This window comes from Elephantulus edwardii, unplaced genomic scaffold (assembly GCF_000299155.1).
Source record: "Elephantulus edwardii isolate Elephantulus edwardi_28Jun2011 unplaced genomic scaffold, EleEdw1.0 scaffold00308, whole genome shotgun sequence".
Taxonomy (NCBI): domain Eukaryota; kingdom Metazoa; phylum Chordata; class Mammalia; order Macroscelidea; family Macroscelididae; genus Elephantulus; species Elephantulus edwardii.
Window position 1 is genome coordinate 124,506 of NW_006400058.1, and position 17,333 is coordinate 141,838.

The window sequence follows — 17,333 nt, forward strand, 5'->3', positions numbered from 1 at the left end:
TGCAGTACACATTTTTTATCCCCTCTTTCTCAGCCTCCCCCCCCAAACCCTCATGTCAGTCTTGTTTTACAGCAGTGGCACTAAACATTACTTTAACATGGAGAGAATGAAGCTGAGACGAGAGTGGGGAACAGAAGGTGAATGTGACATTTTGTCATTTTGTCAACAACAATGACTATCTTTTTTTTTTTTTTTTTTTAACAATGACTATCTTAACCTTTGGGGACACTCAGTATCAGGATGCAAATGTGTAAGATTTTTCCAACCATTGCCTATTCACAACTAATGTAGAAAGTGAGCCTTAGACATTGTGCCACAGATAAGAAAACAGAGGTTTATCAGTTTTGTAACTCAGAAGAGAGGACAAGGAATCACTCACATTCTACTGTCAAGCTGAAGGGGTCACTTTTCCTGGAACTGACTGGGTTGGAGACCTCACACTGGTAATTCCCGGCGTCCTCTCTCCTGATAATGTTTATGGTGAGGGAGCTGTTGTTCAGGGACAGAGTCATCCCCTCTGTGAGCTGAAGGCTGTGCCCTTCAAAGACCCAGCGGATAGAAATGTCAGTGTGGTTTGTGACGCAGGTCATGACCATAGGGCCGCTGTGTTCTTTGACTAGGATGTTACTGGCTCGGATGGAGGGCTTTGTCACTAACTCTGTAGAGAAATAGAGGAAAATATTATTATAAGAAGGGGAATGGGACCAGGGCCATTCTCTTTCCTACAAGAAGACTTCAACTAACTTACTAGCCCCACTAAGTTCTAAAAGATGACTCAGAAAAGGTCCTAATTCTGCAGAAGTTGAACATCTGTCCCGGTGCTTATTGGTCAGGTCTGTTTCACTAGGAAACAGGGGAAGCCTCTGGACTGGGATCTGAAACACTGGCACTGAAGCCTCTCCTCAGCCCATGTGTCTAGAAACCTCACCAGCAAGTAGCGTATTTGCCTTTGGAACTTGGTGTGGCCTTTCCCTAAGGCCCTCTGGGACTTTGTACGAGATCAAAGTCCCTTTCTAATAGACTCTTCTGTGTACATAGAGAGGGCAGACTGCCAGATCTATCTATCTCAGGGTCAGGGCAGCTTCACATGCAAAAGGGAATTTCATTCTTAAAAAATCCAAGGGAACCAAGATAACACAGCCCCATCTTCAAAATCTGAAAACTAACTGGAAAGGCTCCAAAGATAGCTGACCTGAAAAGGACTTTCATTTCCTGGTTGGTGAAACTGAGTCGTTGGAGCATGGCTCATTTTGGCCTAAGCTCAGAGTAGCCCTTGGGGCTGAACCCTGGATAGTGACCAACTCCAGAAGCCCCAGGACTTGGATGTCTAACGAATGGTTGCTCCCACTCAGCCCTGTTCAGGAGGCCACCACTCAGTACTCTCAGCTGGGAACCCTGGGTCAAGGTCTGAGAAGGGGACTTTCTGGACACCACTCCAGGAGCCCCTCAGGTCAGGGCCCAACAATCTTCCAGGTGTTTTTTCAGGCCATGTTTACAGGAAGCAGCTCAAGGAGGTTGGACTGAGATCTCCCTCTGCTGAATTACTTCCCATCGCACACTTGTTCTCACCGCAGTGAGTGTCTGCAGAGTGTGGATTCAGGGTGTTCTGATCTAAACGCTCAAGGCTCAAGAGGGAGGTATAGATCCAGACAACAGTCCAAATAGAATTATCCCCACCACACACTCAGGTGTCAGAGAAGAGTTACTCACCATATACATGGATTTGTCCAATTGCTGTCTCGAGCTGAACATCTGAATTTATTATTTGTAGTGTGTAGGGCCCTTGCTCCTCCAAGGTGACATTCTGAAACAGCAGGGACCCATTGGGATAGATTGTCTTTCGGCCATTATAAGCTGGCCCCTTGGTCCTTGCTCCTGTTGATACTGTGTATGTTGTAATTTGCGAAAGGATATCTGCTGTTTCCCCTTTGTACCAGTAGTAGGTGAAAGGATCTGCTGGCAGATTGCGCAGCACACGTAGAAGAACATCGTCTCCTCGGACGGCGTTGATCGGCACCGATTCAATGGTCAGCTGGGCTATGATAGGTGGGCTCCTGAAGATGAAAAGTGAGACTAGGAGAAAGAAAGGGGAAAGAAAGAACAATTCAGCATTTGGACAATTGTGGCTTAGTGGTAAGGAATTGTACTGCCAACACAAAGGTACAGGGTTTGGATCCACCAGCTGCTCTGTGGGAGATGGACAGCCTCTTCCCATGTGACTTACAACCTCTGAAAACCTGCTGGTACGGGTCAGATCTAACTGGAGGGAACACAACAACCACGCTGGCATGGGAAGGTGAGGCAGCTGAGTCTGCACAGATCTCTCAGCCCTTTCTCATGGTGTGTGTGTTTGCTAAGGTCAGCGTTACTTCCATTTATTTAAACTTGTTATTTCCTCTTTTTAAAAATATTCACTCCCAAGTGTGAGCACATGGTCACTCACTGCCCTCAGTTATCATCTCACACTCGTGACTTCTTTGGACCCTTCCCTTCCCTGATGTCCCATCGACAGACCCTCCAGCTGTCCTTTCAGACCTGTCCTTGTCTCTCCACAACACTTATCTACACCTGACCTTGTGGGCAGATTTATTTACTTGTAATGTCTCCCTCTACCCTGGATGACAGCTCCACGAGTGCAGGGACTTTCCTTGTCCTATGCACCCCTACAGCCTGGGCAAGCCTGTAGATACTTGAGGGGTGAGTTGGAGAAGGTTCCCAAAGCTCCTCCAACTACTGGTGTTTACCGACCCATTTCTGAGATGGGTAGGTAATTTAGGGTAACTTACTTAAAGCTTTTTCTAGATGTCACATAGACATAAATGTGTATTATTGTCATCAGTTTTGGGAGTGTATTGTTTGGGGGCAGTTGATGAATGAGAACATGCAGCAAATGAGGCTTTACTCCCCTTCGCCAACTCCTGTTCTGTGACGTTTCTCATGTGTGGGTCCTCTGCCCTCTTCTGTGTTCTCCCCACTGGAGCCCCAGAGGGAACTTTCTGTCACCCACAGGAGAACCCAGACAGTCTGTGTGTCCCCCCCCCTCCTGTCACAGGGCTCCAGCCCATCTCACCTGTGAGCAGGATGCAAGTTGCAGCTGAGGAGGGCTCCATGGGTTTGCTAGGTGCCTTCCTACGCGGAGAAGAACTCCAAGCACACAGTTGTCCACCGAATATGACTGCAGTCCCGGATGTGTGTGCTCTGTGGTAACCTCCTGTCCCCACTCACTGAGCCTCTTCCTGGGCAGGATCTTCCCCAGGTCATGAGGGTGGTGGGAGGGATCTCCTGAAATTGCCTCTTGTAGCTTCCCTTTACATACTTGCCTCGAATTCCCCTCCCCTTTCCTTATTGTCTATACTTTGATTCCCTAAGAGCACTCTCCTTCCGGTGGGACAGACTTAAGGTCAACTTTTGGTTCCAGTGGATTTAATTTTTTTCAACTTCAGCTTGAAGTTGCATATGAGTAGTTGATAGTCTGTCCCACAATCGATTTGACTCCTATGCATTCCATCAGGTGAAATCCATGTGTATAGCCTGCATTTGTGTTTCTTATAAAAGATATTTGCGATGAATAAATCACTGAATTGCTGAATTCTATCATTCTATCTCCAGCCCTATTTCTGTCACTGAGTCCATGTTTTCCAGCTACTGATCCTTCTTCCCTGTTCCCAACTTTTGCGTTCCGGTTGCTCTTTATTATCAATGCATTTTGATGGCCTGTTCGATAGATTTCTGACTGCAAAAGTTGATAGAAATCTTCCATTTCCTCCTCTTTGGCTCTAGTTGTTGGAGCATATATTTGAATGATAGTGGTATTCTCTGGACTTCCTTGCATGTGTATGGATCCTGTCACTCACCTGTCACATTGTATTTCATGATGGATCTAGAAATTGCTTTTTAATTAGGAAACCATCCCATCTTTTTTTCCTCACCTTTTCATCCCCGGCATAGTAAATCATATGACCATCTGATTCAAAATGTCCCGTGCCAAGCCATCTCACTTCTCCAATACCTAGTATGTCTATATTTATGCGTTCCATCTCTTTCTTAACAATGTCCAATTTTCCTATATTCATTCTTCTCACATTTCATGTTTCAATCACTAGTATCTGCTTACAGCTTTTCCTCCTTCTTTGTGTTTCCATATCTGAGGTCTCAGTCTCAATTGCCTTGTCTTCTAGTCTAAGTGCTAGTCTAAGAGTGCTCTACTGTACATAGGGTTTTCGAAGGCCTATTATTTCAGAAGTGGATGGCCAATCAATCCTTTTTCCTAGTCTGTCTTAATTTGTGTTTGTATTTGGTGTTTTTAAAAATAATATGCAAAAGATTATTGCAAAGGCTGAGGAGGAAGAAAAGACCAAGACAGATGTCAGATGAGACTCTGAATATTGCATTAGAGTGCTGAGAAGCCAAAGCCAAAGGAAGAAATCAAGAAATTAAAGAGCTGAACAGAAAATTTCAAAGGGTAGCTTGAGACAACAAAGCAAGATACTATAATGAAATGCGCAAAGGGCTGGAGTCAGGAAATCAAAAGTACCAAACTTGCTCAGTGCTTCTTAAGCTGAAGTGGTTGAAAACCAAATTCAAGCCATGAGTGGCTTTACTTAAGGATGCTTTGGGAAGAGTGTTAAATGATCCAAAAAGCATTAAAAGAAGATAGAAGGAGTACACAGAGTCATTGTACCAAAAGGAATTGGCTGACACAGAAGAATTTCATGAAATAAGATATGAGCAAGAGCCTGTGGTGATGAAGGAGGAAGTTCAAGTTGCTCTGAAAGAATTGGCAAAAAACAAGGCTCCAGGAGTTGACGGCATAACTAATTGATGTATTTCAAACAGATGCTACCCTGGATGTGCTCACTAAGTTTTACCAAGCAATCCAGAGGATAGCCACCTGGCCAACTGACTGGAAGAGATAGATATTTGTTCTCATTCCGAAGAAAGGTGACCAAACAGAGTGTGGAAATTATCACACAATATCATTAATATCACATGCAAGCAAGATTCTGCTGAAAATTATCCAAAAACAATAGGAACAACATGTCAACAGAGAACTGCCAGATGTGCAGGCTGGGTTTAGAAGAGATTGTAGTACTAGGGATATTATAGCCATTGTTAGATGGATCTTAGCAGAAAGCAGAGAATGTTTATCTGTGCTTCATTGACTATGTAAAGGCTTTTGACTGTGTGGATCACAACAACTTGTGGCTGACTCTGAGAAGAATGGGAATCCCAGAAGATTTGATTGTGTTTATGCAAAACCTATACTTGGACCAAGAGGCAGTCGTCAGAACGGAGCAAGGAGACACTGGATGGTTCAAAATTGGGAAGGGCATCCACCAGGGATGTATTCTGTCTCCATACCTTTTCAAACTGTATGTAGAACAATCATCCAGGACGCTGGGCTGTACGAGGAGGAATGTGGCATCAGGATTGGTGGAAGAATCATCAGCAGCCTGCGTTATGCAGGTGACACAACCCTGCTTGCTGAAACTGAGGAGGACCTGAAGCACTTGCTGCAAAAGGCCAAGGCCTCCAGACTTCAATATAGATTCAAGCTCAACATCAAGAAAATGGATTCTCACCACTGGTTCAACTGGCAGCATCATGATGGATGGTGAAGAGGTTGAGATTGTTAACAGCTTCAGTCTGCTTGGCTCCACAATCAACACTCTTGGTAACAACAGCCAGGAAATCAAGAGACGAATTGCATTGGGAAAGTCAGTTGTCAGGGACTTCTCCAGAGTACTGAAGAGCAACAATGTCAGACTGGAGACTAATGTGCTCCCGATCCAGGCTATAGTCTTCGCAATTGTGTATTACGGATCAAAGAGCTGGATAGTGACTAGGGATGATAGAAAGAGAACTGATACCTTTGAGCTGTGGTGCTGGAGAAGAGTGTTGAATGGATTGCTAGAAGAACAAACAGGTTTGTCCTCGAGAAGGTGAATCTGGGTGATTCTGAAGCTTCATCTGACATAATTTTGGCATGTTGCAAGAAGGGACCAGTCCTTGGAGAGGAACATCATGCTTGTAAGAGTGGAGGGACAGCGCAAGAGAGGAAGACCCTCAATGAGATGGATTGATTCAGTGACTGGGATAGTGGGAGTAGGTGTGTTGGAGACAATGAGGTTGGCTCAGGATAGAGCAGGGTTTAGGGCTCTTGTATATAGGGTCTCTATGAGTCACAACTGACTCAACGGTGCATAACAACAACAACAAGGGCATTCTCAGCCTTGATCATCCTGGATCCCACTCTGATTACTGGGCCTCAACCCCTGCATTGGGCATTTCCCAGAGATCAGCATTTCCTAGGGCGCACAGTCTGCTTTCCGTTCACTTTAATTTGGCTTTTCTCTTCAGGGCTTCACATGCATGTGAAAGGGACAATGAATAAACAACTTAAAATCTCAGCCCCATATCACATTGCTACAGCAAATTTAGGATAATTCTATACCATTCCCTTACTTTAGCTGATTCTGATGTTGAGGCAGTTTCTTATTTAAGAATCAATGCCTAAAGATTTGGCTAATTGTACAGCTTTTACAACATTACAGATAGCACAAAGATTGAAGAATTATGTCATTGACAGAGGGTAAAAAATAAAGAACAAGACAGGACACCAAGAATTGAGGAGAAACAGAGTGTAAAGCAGGGGGTGAACAGGTGGAAGAACTGAAACAGGGAACCCAGCTTCCCTGTGCCTTTATTGAAAATTGCCAGGGAGCCAATCACCAAGAGAATTCTATGCAAATAAAGCTAAGCTCTTTCTATTGAAAACCTTATGCTTGACTCAGGAGGGAGCAGTTAGCAAATGCAATCCAAGAATTGTGGAAATGCCCAAGGTCTACCTTGGCACTTCAGGGGGAATTCCAGCTTGTATCTGTGCCTTCGTGGTATCTTGATATAGCATTTTGTTTATCATTAATATTTAATTTGAACTTTGGCTTCCCACAGAATTGGTGTCTTTGAGTTGTGGTGTCATTGAAAGTATAGACCATCCCATGGACTGCCAAAAGAATAAACAAATTTGTCTTGGAGAAAGTGCAACCAGAGTGCTTCTTAGAGCCAAGTTCAGTGAAACCTCATCCCACATACTTTGAGCACATCGTAAGGGAGGCTAATCCTTGGAATAAGCCATCATGCTTGGTAAAATAGAAGGTCAGTGAAAGACTGTTAACAAAATGAATTGACACAGTGACTGTAGCAATTGGCTCCCATAAGCCCATTCTATTGTTCATAAAGTCGCTATGAGTCACAACTGACTCCTAAAACAACTTCAGCACAGAAGCCCAAGGGTTGTATGATGAACTCTTGCCACAGAGGATTTCACCTGCCTGTGCATCATGATTCTGATGGTCACCTGTGGTCACCTGGTGTCCACGTGATGTCTGTGAAATGCTGCTTCAGAAGGTGCAGAGATAACACTGATGCCCTGCAGAGTTGAGAAGCAACGATCTGTGTGAAGGACTAGCTGCTGACCATCTCCTGTGCGTAGGGATAGTCTAAAAATCCTACTGAATGTAATTTCTGACTCTCTGACTATTAGGTGGACCTGAGAGTGCATATAACAGGCTCTTAAGTAATGCTGATCATACTGGCCTGGACCACACTGAATAGCCAAACTGTCAGTGAACCTTTTCCTCTGGGAGGATGACTTGCCCACATCAGTGCTGGCCTCTGGTGTTTCCGGTCTTAGGAGTGCCTGCGCTTGACAGGGAGGCTTTAGGGTCATGCTCCTGATTCAGGCTAGGGTCTTTTCAATAATTTCCTGTGCATCTGAAAGCTGGACAATGACTAAGGATGACAGAAGTATCTATGGCTTTGAGTTGTAGTGTCTAGATTCACAGATGGCAAATAGAACAAACACATCTATCTTGGAGGAAATGCAAATAAAGCATCCTTGGAGGCAGGGATGGTGAAACTCTGTCTCATGCACTTTGGGCAAGTTGTTAGGTGGGTCCAATCTTCAGAAAAAGAGAGCATAAGACAGGAAGAGACTCGTCAAGACGACAGATTGACTTGGTGCCTGGAGCAATGGACTCAAGTATACTGGAGATGATGAAGATGGTACAGGACAGGTCACAGTGTTCAGGTCTGTTGTCTATAGGGTTACTGTAAGTTGCAGCCAACTAGGCACATGACAACCACCACCCAGGGATGATTTCTTGCCATGACATAGAAATGCCTTGGACACCCAGGTCTTTTCAGTTTTCTTAAGTGTCAGGAAGATCGAAATTACTTCCTGACATACATCACAGATATGCCAGCTGAGAGAGTGAGAGGAATCAATCTTCTTTCATTGACGCCATTACTATTTCTAGGGACAAAGACACGGGATGGTTTTTTATTTTGTCAGCCATCACGTGTAAGCTGATCAGACAATTCTGATTTTGTTAACAATCAGATGAGTGCTGGAAGCCTTTTATTTAAGCAATCAGAACCTGATGGGCAGGCCTTTGTATTTAAAAGTCTTAAAAGTCAGTTGGGCCTGAGAGCTACAGGCATTTGGGCCTGATGTTAACTGTGTTTGGAAAGAATATTGTTATAAATGGTACAGCACTTATCTATCCGTTTGCTGTACTGAGATAAGTTGGGGCTGCTGTGATAGTGAAATCTGTGCCACTTGTGTGTCAAATGCCATGAAGGTTAGCCATGGTGGAGAGGTTTCGGTGGAGATTCCTGGTTAAGACAGACTGGGAAGCAGTATGGGCTTCCTAAGTAACAGGCCTTGGAAAGCCCTGTGGACACAAGAGGAACAAATACAGTGATGGTAGTGCAGTGGGAGAGCCCAAATTGGAAGTCAGTTGAAATGAGGAAAAACAGTAACAAACATCAGTTAACAATTGGAACATGAAATGTATATAGCTTGACTGTTGGAAAACTGAAAATTCTTAAAAATAATATGGAACACATGAATATCGACATACTAGGCATTAGTAAGATGAGATGGACCAGCTTTGGCCACTTTGAATCAGATAATCATATGGTATACTATGAAGGGAATGTAAAACAGAAGAAGAGTGTTGTAGTCATAGTAAAAAAAAGAAAAGAAAAAAAAAGGTAAATTTCAGGGAGCTCTGGTGGCCTAGTGTCAAGAAGCTGCACTGCAATCCCAGGGGTGCATAGTTCAAATCCATCAGATGCTCTGCTGAAGAAGGAGGGACAATCTCCTCCTGTATCAGTCAGATCTGATTTGATGGTACACGCACAAAAAATTTTAAAAAAAGTAAATTTCAATTACTATCTTGAAATACAATGTTGTGAGTGATAGGCTAATATCCATATGCATACAAGGAAGACCCATTAACAGCAGTATTATTCAAATATACTTTCCTACGTTTACAGCCAAAGAGGAAGAAATTACGAAGTTTTACCAAATCTTGCCTTCTGAAATTGACCAAACATGTAATCAAGATGCATTAATGAGATGGTTGCTCCTGGTGGCGTCACCCCTGCCAGCGAGGGGCGGCGCTATGCTGAGTACTTGCCACCCTCCGCCAAATGATTGGACGCCGACATCAACTGCATACTGGCAAGAAATTTAATAGCTGTAGGACTGAGTTTAGCAGACTTTGCATTTACAGGTCACTAAAATTCAGATCTGGTAACCTCTAGAACAAGCAATCCCTGAAACTGCAAGGAAGATCTCAAAACCTATCTTTTGACCCTACTATAAAGGAGGATTTGAACAGAAAACGAGTAGAGGAGAAGCTAGTCTTATTTTAGGTGTAAGCCCATCTGCTGACAAGGCCAAGATTAGAACAGCCCACAGCATTTGGACAAGAACAAACTGGGAGGAGGGTAGAGAGAATAGTGCAACAATGAATGAGTGGAAGCCCAAAATCTCTGTAAATGTTTATGAAAATTAATAAAATATAATTATAGAAAAAAAAGAGAGAGAGAAAAAAAAAGAACAGCCCACAGAATCGTGATTTTGAACCACCCAGATAAAGGTGGATCTCCTTATTTAGCAACCAAAATAAAGGAGGCTAAAGACGTCCTGGAATCAAGCACTAAACCCTAAATGATGTTCAAATATCACTGTGAAGGAAGAATCAGAAAGAAACTTTTAAAATCTTCAGAAACTTTCTACATGGCCCACAATAATTTCTTCCCCTCTTAAAGGGTTTAGCAATTAAAAAATGCATTAATGAGCATTGGTGCAAACGTAGGAAATAGTGAAGAAGGAGTAAGTAGTTGGGAAATATGGGCTTGATGATAGAAATGGGGCTGGAAAGAATATGATTGAATTTTGTATTTACAATGATTTATTCATTGCAAATAACTTTTTTTTTTTAGCTGTTGCAAAAAGCTTTATCGTGTCATTTGGTCCAAGACTTGGGCGAAGGGCTTCTGGGTGGATAAGATTCTACATCAGGGTGGGATAGAGATGCTTGCTGCTGTTGGCAGGGGGACACAGAGGTTTCCCCCTGCAAGTCCCCGCAGACCCCTAGTTGAGCTTCAGGGTGAGACGCTCAAAGAGATACTCGCCCAGCCCAGCCTGGGGGCCGCCCAGTCTTCTAATGTTGGTCAGATGGTCATCCATCTTCTTCAGCAGTTTCACTTCCTCGTCCAGGAAGTGGTTCTCCAGAAAGTCACAGAGATGGGGGTCAGTGTGGGCGGAACCCACGGCGTGCAGATCCAGAAGGGCCTGGTTTAGGTTCTTCTCCAAGGCCAGCGCTGCCTGCATAGCATCCAGGGTTTTACCCCACTCATCCTGGGATGGTTTCTGGATATCTTGGAAGAGGACTCGCCCGCCTCCCTGGTTTTGCAGCTTCAAGAGCCGCTTGGCACCCTCGCGCTTCTCACTCGCCAACTCGCGGAAGAAGTGCCCCAAACCTTCCAAGGACACATCATCGCAGTCAAAATAAAAACCCAGAGAGAGGTAGGTGTAAGAGGCCCGCAGGTGCAGGTTGACCAGACGGTTGACGCCAGCTTCTGCTTCGGCGGAATAATTTTGACGGATCTGAGAGCTCATAGTTGGTCGAGGTTTTGGGGCTAACAAAAAAAAGGTGTTAGCTGGTCCCTAAAATAGGAGATGGTTGAGATGATCCCGAGGTTACGCCTGGAGGTGAAGTTGGAGGGTAGTCGGAGGTTGGAAGGGGGGAAGTAGCCGGGTCTATTCCGTCCAAACACTGTTGAAGCAAGAGACAGATCCATGGGACCGCTGGGGAACTGCAAATAACTTTTAAAGACACAAACGATGACTTTCCACATGGATCTCACCTGATGGGCTGCGTAGGAATCAGACTGACTACATCTGTGGAAGAAACCACTGGAGAAGCTCAATATCCACAGTCAAAACTAGGCCAGGGCAGACTGCAGTTCCCATCATCAATTACTCGTATGCAAGTTCAAACTGACGCTAAAGAAAATGAAAATAATTCCATAGGAACCAAGATCTGCTCTTGAATCAATTCCATCTGAATTTTATGATCATCTTAAGAACAGGTTTGAACCATATAGAGGTCATTTAAATAACAAAATGAAGTATTGTAAAAAAATTTTATTTTTAAAAATATTGTATTGTAAAAGACATGTAGAATTTTAAAACAATAAAGATTTGGACCCATAAACATGTGTGCCTTTTAAAGAGTGTACATTTTCAGTAAATTTGAGTCACTTCTGAGAAGTGTTAAACTGTTAGGTATCATATCAAAGAGAAACAGTTATTAGAAAAATGTTCTTAACTGAAAATAATTTATAATAATGGGTGACTGGAATGCAAAAGTTGGAAACAGAGAAGAAGAATCAGTAGTCAGAAAACATGGACTCGGAGACAGAAATGGAGCTGGAGATAGAATGATTGAATTTTGCACAATCATCGCAAACACATTTTTTAAGAGACATTAACGCAGGTTATACACATGGATCTCACTTGATGGTATGCATAGGAATCAGATCTATTACATCTGCAGAAGGAACCTCTGGAGAAGCTCACTATCAGCTGTGAAAACTAGGCCCGGAGCTGATTGTGGAACAGACCACCAACTACTCATATGCAAGTTCAAGCTGAAGCTGAGGAAAATTAAACCGAATCCATGGGATTCAAAATATAACTTTGAGTCTATCCCACCTGAATTTCAGAACCATCTCAGGAACAGGTTTGAGGACTTGAACACGAATGAGCAAAGACCAGATGAGTTGTGGGAGGATATCAAGGGTATGATCCAAGAAGAGTTCAAATCATTACAAAGACAGAAGAGGAAGACCAAAATGGATGTCAGAAGAGACTCCGAATATTGCACTGGAGCTCAGAGAAGCCAAAGCACAAGAAAGAATTCAAGATACTAAAGAGCTGAACAGAAGATTTCAAAAGGGAGTGCGGAATGACAAAGTAAAATATTACAATGAAATGTGCAAGGATTTGGAGTCAGAAAACCAAAAGGGCCGAACTTGCTCAGCATTTCTTAAGCTCAAGGAACTGAAGAACAAATTCAAACCTTGAGTTGCTATAATCAAGGATGCTTTAGGCAGAGTATTAAACGATCCAGGAGGTTCTTAACTATTTATTATATAACAGGGTAAAACAGTATTAGCTGTAATAGAATTGTATAAGCCAAATTGTGATAAACAAGGGCATTTAAATGAATTAGTTGAGTGAGATTTAAATATGTTGTTAGAGAACAATAAAAAAAATTACTTTTTCCAGAAAATACTTCATTTCTTCACAAAATGTAAGTTAAATATTTTTAAAATGTGCATATCTAGTAGTACAGAAAATGAAATGAATTCATAGTGTATAGAAAATGGAATTTGACAAGCATATTCATGGATAAATGAACAAATGGTTAAAAAAGAGAATAAGTTAGAGACATTAAACACCAATGATGAAGACCAGGTGAGTTGTGGGGTGATATCAAAGATATAATCCATGAAGAAAGCTAAAGGTCATTACATAAACAGAGGAGAAAGAAAAAAATCAAAACGGATGTCAGAAGAGATTCTAAAGATTGCACTGGAACATCGAGAAGCCAAAACAAAAGGAAAACATGTTGAAGTGAAAGAGCTTAAGAGATGATTTCAAAGGGCAGGTTGGAAGGACAAAGCAAGGCATTATAACAGAATGTGCAGAGAGCTGGAATTGGAGAATAAAGAGAAGAACTTGCTTTGGATTTCTCAAGCTGAATGAAAAACAAATTTAAGCCTCATGATGCAGTATTGAAAGATGCTATGGGCAATATATTGAATGGCCCAGAAAGCCTCAAAAGTAGATGGAGGGAATACACAGAGTCACTGTACCAGAAAGAATTGATTGACATTGAAAAATTTCAGCAAGTGTCGTATGAACAAGAGCCAATGGTAATGAAGGAGGAAGTAGAGGTTACGTTGAAGGCATTGGCAAAAAATAAGGTCCCAGGAAATGATGGGATACCGATTGACTTATTTCATTTAACAAATGCAGCCTTGTATGCAATTACCAGTCTATGTCAGGAAACTTGGAGGACAGCTGTCTAGCCAACATATAGGAAGAGGTCCATATCTGTTCTCATTCCTAAGTAAAGGTGATCCAACAAAGGTGAATGTGGAAACTATCAAACAATATAATTGATATCACATGCAAGCAAAGTCCTGCTGAAGATTATTTAAAAATGGCTAGAACAGTAAGTACGTAGATAGGGAACTGCCAGAAGTTCAAGCAGGATTTCTAAGAGGCCATGGAACCAGGGATCCTGCTGATGTCAGATGGATCTTGGCTGAAAGCAAGGCATACCAGAGGAATGTCTATTTGTGCTTTATTGACTATGCAAAGGCATTTGACTGTGTGGATCATGACAAGTTGTGACTGACATTGAAAAAAATGGGAATCCCAGAGCACACTTGATTATGTTCACATGGAACCTGTATTTGGAACAGGAGGCTGTTGTGTGAATGGAGCAGGAAAGCACTGTGTGGTTTGGAATTGGGAAGGAAGTGTGTCAGGGTTGTAGTCTCTTTCCATACCTATTTAATCTATATGCTGAGCAAATTATTTGAGAAGTTGGACTCTGTGAGGAGGAATGTGACATCAGGATTGGAGGGAGATTCAATAACCTGCGTTATGCACCTTGCTGAAAGTGAGGAGGACTTGAAGCACTTGTTGCAGAAGGTTAAGGAATGCAGCCTTCATTATGGATTGCATCTCAATGTCAGTAAAAGAAAGAAACATTCTTACCACTAGACGGATATGCAGCATCAGGATGGGTGGAGAGGAGATTGAAACTGTCAGTAGCTTCATCTTGCTTGGATCCACAATCAACACCCTTGGTACCAGCAGTCAGGAAATAAGGAGACACATTGCACTGGGAAAATCTGCAGTTAAGGAGCTCTCCAAATTATTGAGAAGTAATGATGTCACTTTGAGGACTAATGTGCGTGTGATTCAGGTCATAGTCTTTCCAATTACTTGCTATGCATCTCAGAGCTGGAGAATGAATAAGGATGAGAGGAAAAGAATTGATGCCTTTGAGCTGTGGTGTTGGTGAAGAGCACTGAACAATACTTTGAGGAGGCAAGTATGAAGAGGATTTGACCGACATACTTTGGGTATGTTGCTAGGAGGAGCTATTCCTTGGAGAGGGACATGATGCTGGCAAGTGTGGTGGGTTGGCGGCGGAGGAGAGGAAGTTACTCAATCAGGTGCATTGACACAGTGGTTGCTGCAATGAACTCTTGTGTGTCAGGAAGTGTGAGAATGGCACAGGACAGAACAGGGCCCAGATCTTTTGTTCATAGGGTTGCTATGAGTTGTACCTGACTTGATGACATCTAACAACAACAGCAACTTGTGTATGTTAGCAAGGAAGACCAGTCTTTGAAAAGAATATCATGTTTGAAAATGTAGGAGGTCAGTGAAAGACAGGAAACCCCTCAAGTACAGGAACTGATCCAGAGACTAGTTTTGGTTATGCTCACAGTCAATTTTTGTTTTATATTATGGCTCCTAAATGTCTCCTTATTAGTTCTTTGATGATTTTTATAATATCACATTTTACATTTAAATCTTTGATGCACTTTGAGTTAGTTTTGTGTATGGTAGGAGGCATAGAACTCGTTTTATTCTTCTGCAAATGGATTTTCCAGTTTTGCTACTACTAGTTGTTAAAAACATTGTCTTTTCCATTTTTTATGGATTTTACCCTTAACTTGACTCTTAGTGCTGTTGGGTTATTCATTTTCCATGTATTTGACTGCTTCTCATAATCTTCCATCACTGATTTCTAATATTATGGCTCTGTAATCTGATATGTAACCTATTGGGCTACTAACCCAGAGCCGGAAGTTCTAATCCACTGCAAGGTTCATCCATGTACATTTACCAGCACTTAATTTCTTTAAATCAACAAAATGTAATTTAAATTTTTAAATAAAAAATTTTGCTATGGGTCCATTCTGACTCAATGGTACATAACAACAACAATCTTGTTTAAGGGAGTTCTCTGATAGTCTAGTCAGTAAGGGGAGTCATACTGTCATCCCAAAGACAGGCGGTTCAAATACACCAGCTGCTCTGAGGGAAAAAGACATGAATTCTTCTCTGTGTGATTTATAGTTTCTGAAAACTCACTGGATAGTTAGCTGAGAGTCAGTTTTGACTTGATGGCAATGGGCCTAAGACATTTCATTTTATTTTCAACAAGAATTCCATTGTAGGGATATGCCACCTTTTGTTTGGGTTGTTCCCACTCTTTGGCTTTATATCTAGGAGAAGAATTGCTGATGGTATCAAGACCTTAAGAATCTTGAGAACATACTTGTTGGGTTGTTATATGCCATCAAGTTGCCTGTGACTCATAGTAACCCTGTGTAATCTGAACTCTGCCTGAGCCTGTCTCACTGTCTCCGACATCTCTAACCCCATTATCCCAGTTACTGTGTGTCAGTCCATCTCATCCAGGATCTTCCTCTCCTGCACTGACCCCCATTTCCCCAAGCATGATGTCCCTCTTTAGGGACTGGTCACTCCTGGCCACGTGCCCAAAGTATGTCATATGGAGCTTCAAAATCCTTGCCTCCAAGAAGTAACTTGGTTTCACCTTCTCCAGGATAAACTTGTTTGTTTTCTTGGCAACTCCACAATTCAAAGGCGTCCATTCTTCTGTCATCTCTGGTCATTGTCCAGCTTTCTGATGCCTAGCAAGTAATTGCAAAGACCATTGCCTGAATCAGGCACATCTTAGTCTCTGGACTGATATTGTTGCTCTTTAGCACTTTTTAAACTTTTTTTAAAATTTTAATTCTATTTTATCATTTTGTGTGTGTGTGTGTGTGTGTGTGTGTGTGTCTGTGTACCATCAAATCAGATCTGACAGGTACAGGAAGAGATTGTCCCTCCTTCTCCAGCAGAGCATCCGGTGGATTCGAACTGGGCACCTCTGGGATTGCGATGCAGCTTCTTGCCACTAGGTCACCAGAGCTCCCTTCTTTAGCACTTTTGAGAGGTCCCTGACAGCAGCTTTTTCTGGAGTAATTAGTCTTTTGATTTCCTGATTGCTGGTGCCACGAGTATTGATTGTGGAGCCAAGCAAGCTGAAATTATTAACCACCTCAGTCCCTTCTCCATCTACTGTGGTGCTGCCAACTGGCCCAGAGGTGAGAATCTTTGTCTTCTTGATGTTGATCTTCAATCCATACAGAAGACTGCAGTCTTGACCTTCTTGAGAACATGTTGTTGTTAAGGGCCATGGACTTGCTTGTGACTCATAACGACTCTGTATCAGACAGAGCCTCAGAATCCTTGCCTCCAAGAAACAGCCTGGTTTCACGCTCTCCGGGACAAACCTATTCGTTCTCTTAGCAGTCCATGGTATATTCAATACTCTTTACCCATAATTAGTACAAGGGCAAAAATAATTTCCACATAACGCCAGTAGGGGGGGATCTTGGACAACTGAAACTTAATGGAGAAGTAGATACTGTCAGTGGAGAAGTAAAATGTCACAGCTCTTTAGGAAATAATTTGAAAATTTGTTTATGAAATTCAGCACTCAGATACTACTCCACTCATCATTGCTATTCTAGGTATTTACCCAATGCATCCACACAAAGACCTGTATACTCAATACTAGCTAACATCACTTCAGAACCGACTTATAGTTGACCCTCCAGCGGATTTTCAGAGGGTATAAATCACCTGGGAGGAGACTGGCCATCTTTCTCCCATGGAGTGGCTGCTGGATTTGAACCACCAAAGAGCTGCCACCTTTGGGTTAGAAGTGCGACACGTTACAGACTAAGCCACCAGATCGCTTGCATGTTGTTGTTGTTGTTGTTGTTGTTGTTGTTATGTGCCGTCGAGTCATTTGCGACTCATAGCGACCCTATGCACAACAGCCCTAAACCCTGCTCTATCC

General features: G+C 42.6%; 2 protein-coding genes and 1 pseudogene across 2 annotated transcripts; all 3 read right to left on the minus strand.

The window, feature by feature from the left end:
* Window positions 1–371: 371 nt before the first annotated feature.
* Window positions 372–3,110, minus strand: LOC102845008 (carcinoembryonic antigen-related cell adhesion molecule 21-like). The gene is made up of 3 exons (XM_006901093.1): window positions 3,071–3,110; window positions 1,711–2,073; window positions 372–658 (listed from the first exon to the last, which is right to left on the minus strand). The coding sequence occupies exons 1-3, from the start codon at window positions 3,108–3,110 to the stop codon at window positions 372–374; spliced, it is 690 nt and encodes a 229-aa protein (XP_006901155.1).
* Window positions 3,111–10,450: 7,340 nt separating this feature from the next.
* Window positions 10,451–10,978, minus strand: LOC102845414 (ferritin light chain-like). The gene has a single exon (XM_006901094.1). It carries the CDS (start codon window positions 10,976–10,978, stop codon window positions 10,451–10,453), a length of 528 nt encoding a protein of 175 aa, XP_006901156.1.
* An 81-nt stretch (window positions 10,979–11,059) lies between these two features.
* LOC102845817 overlaps window positions 11,060–17,333 on the minus strand; it is an 18,211-nt pseudogene continuing 11,937 nt past the window's right edge.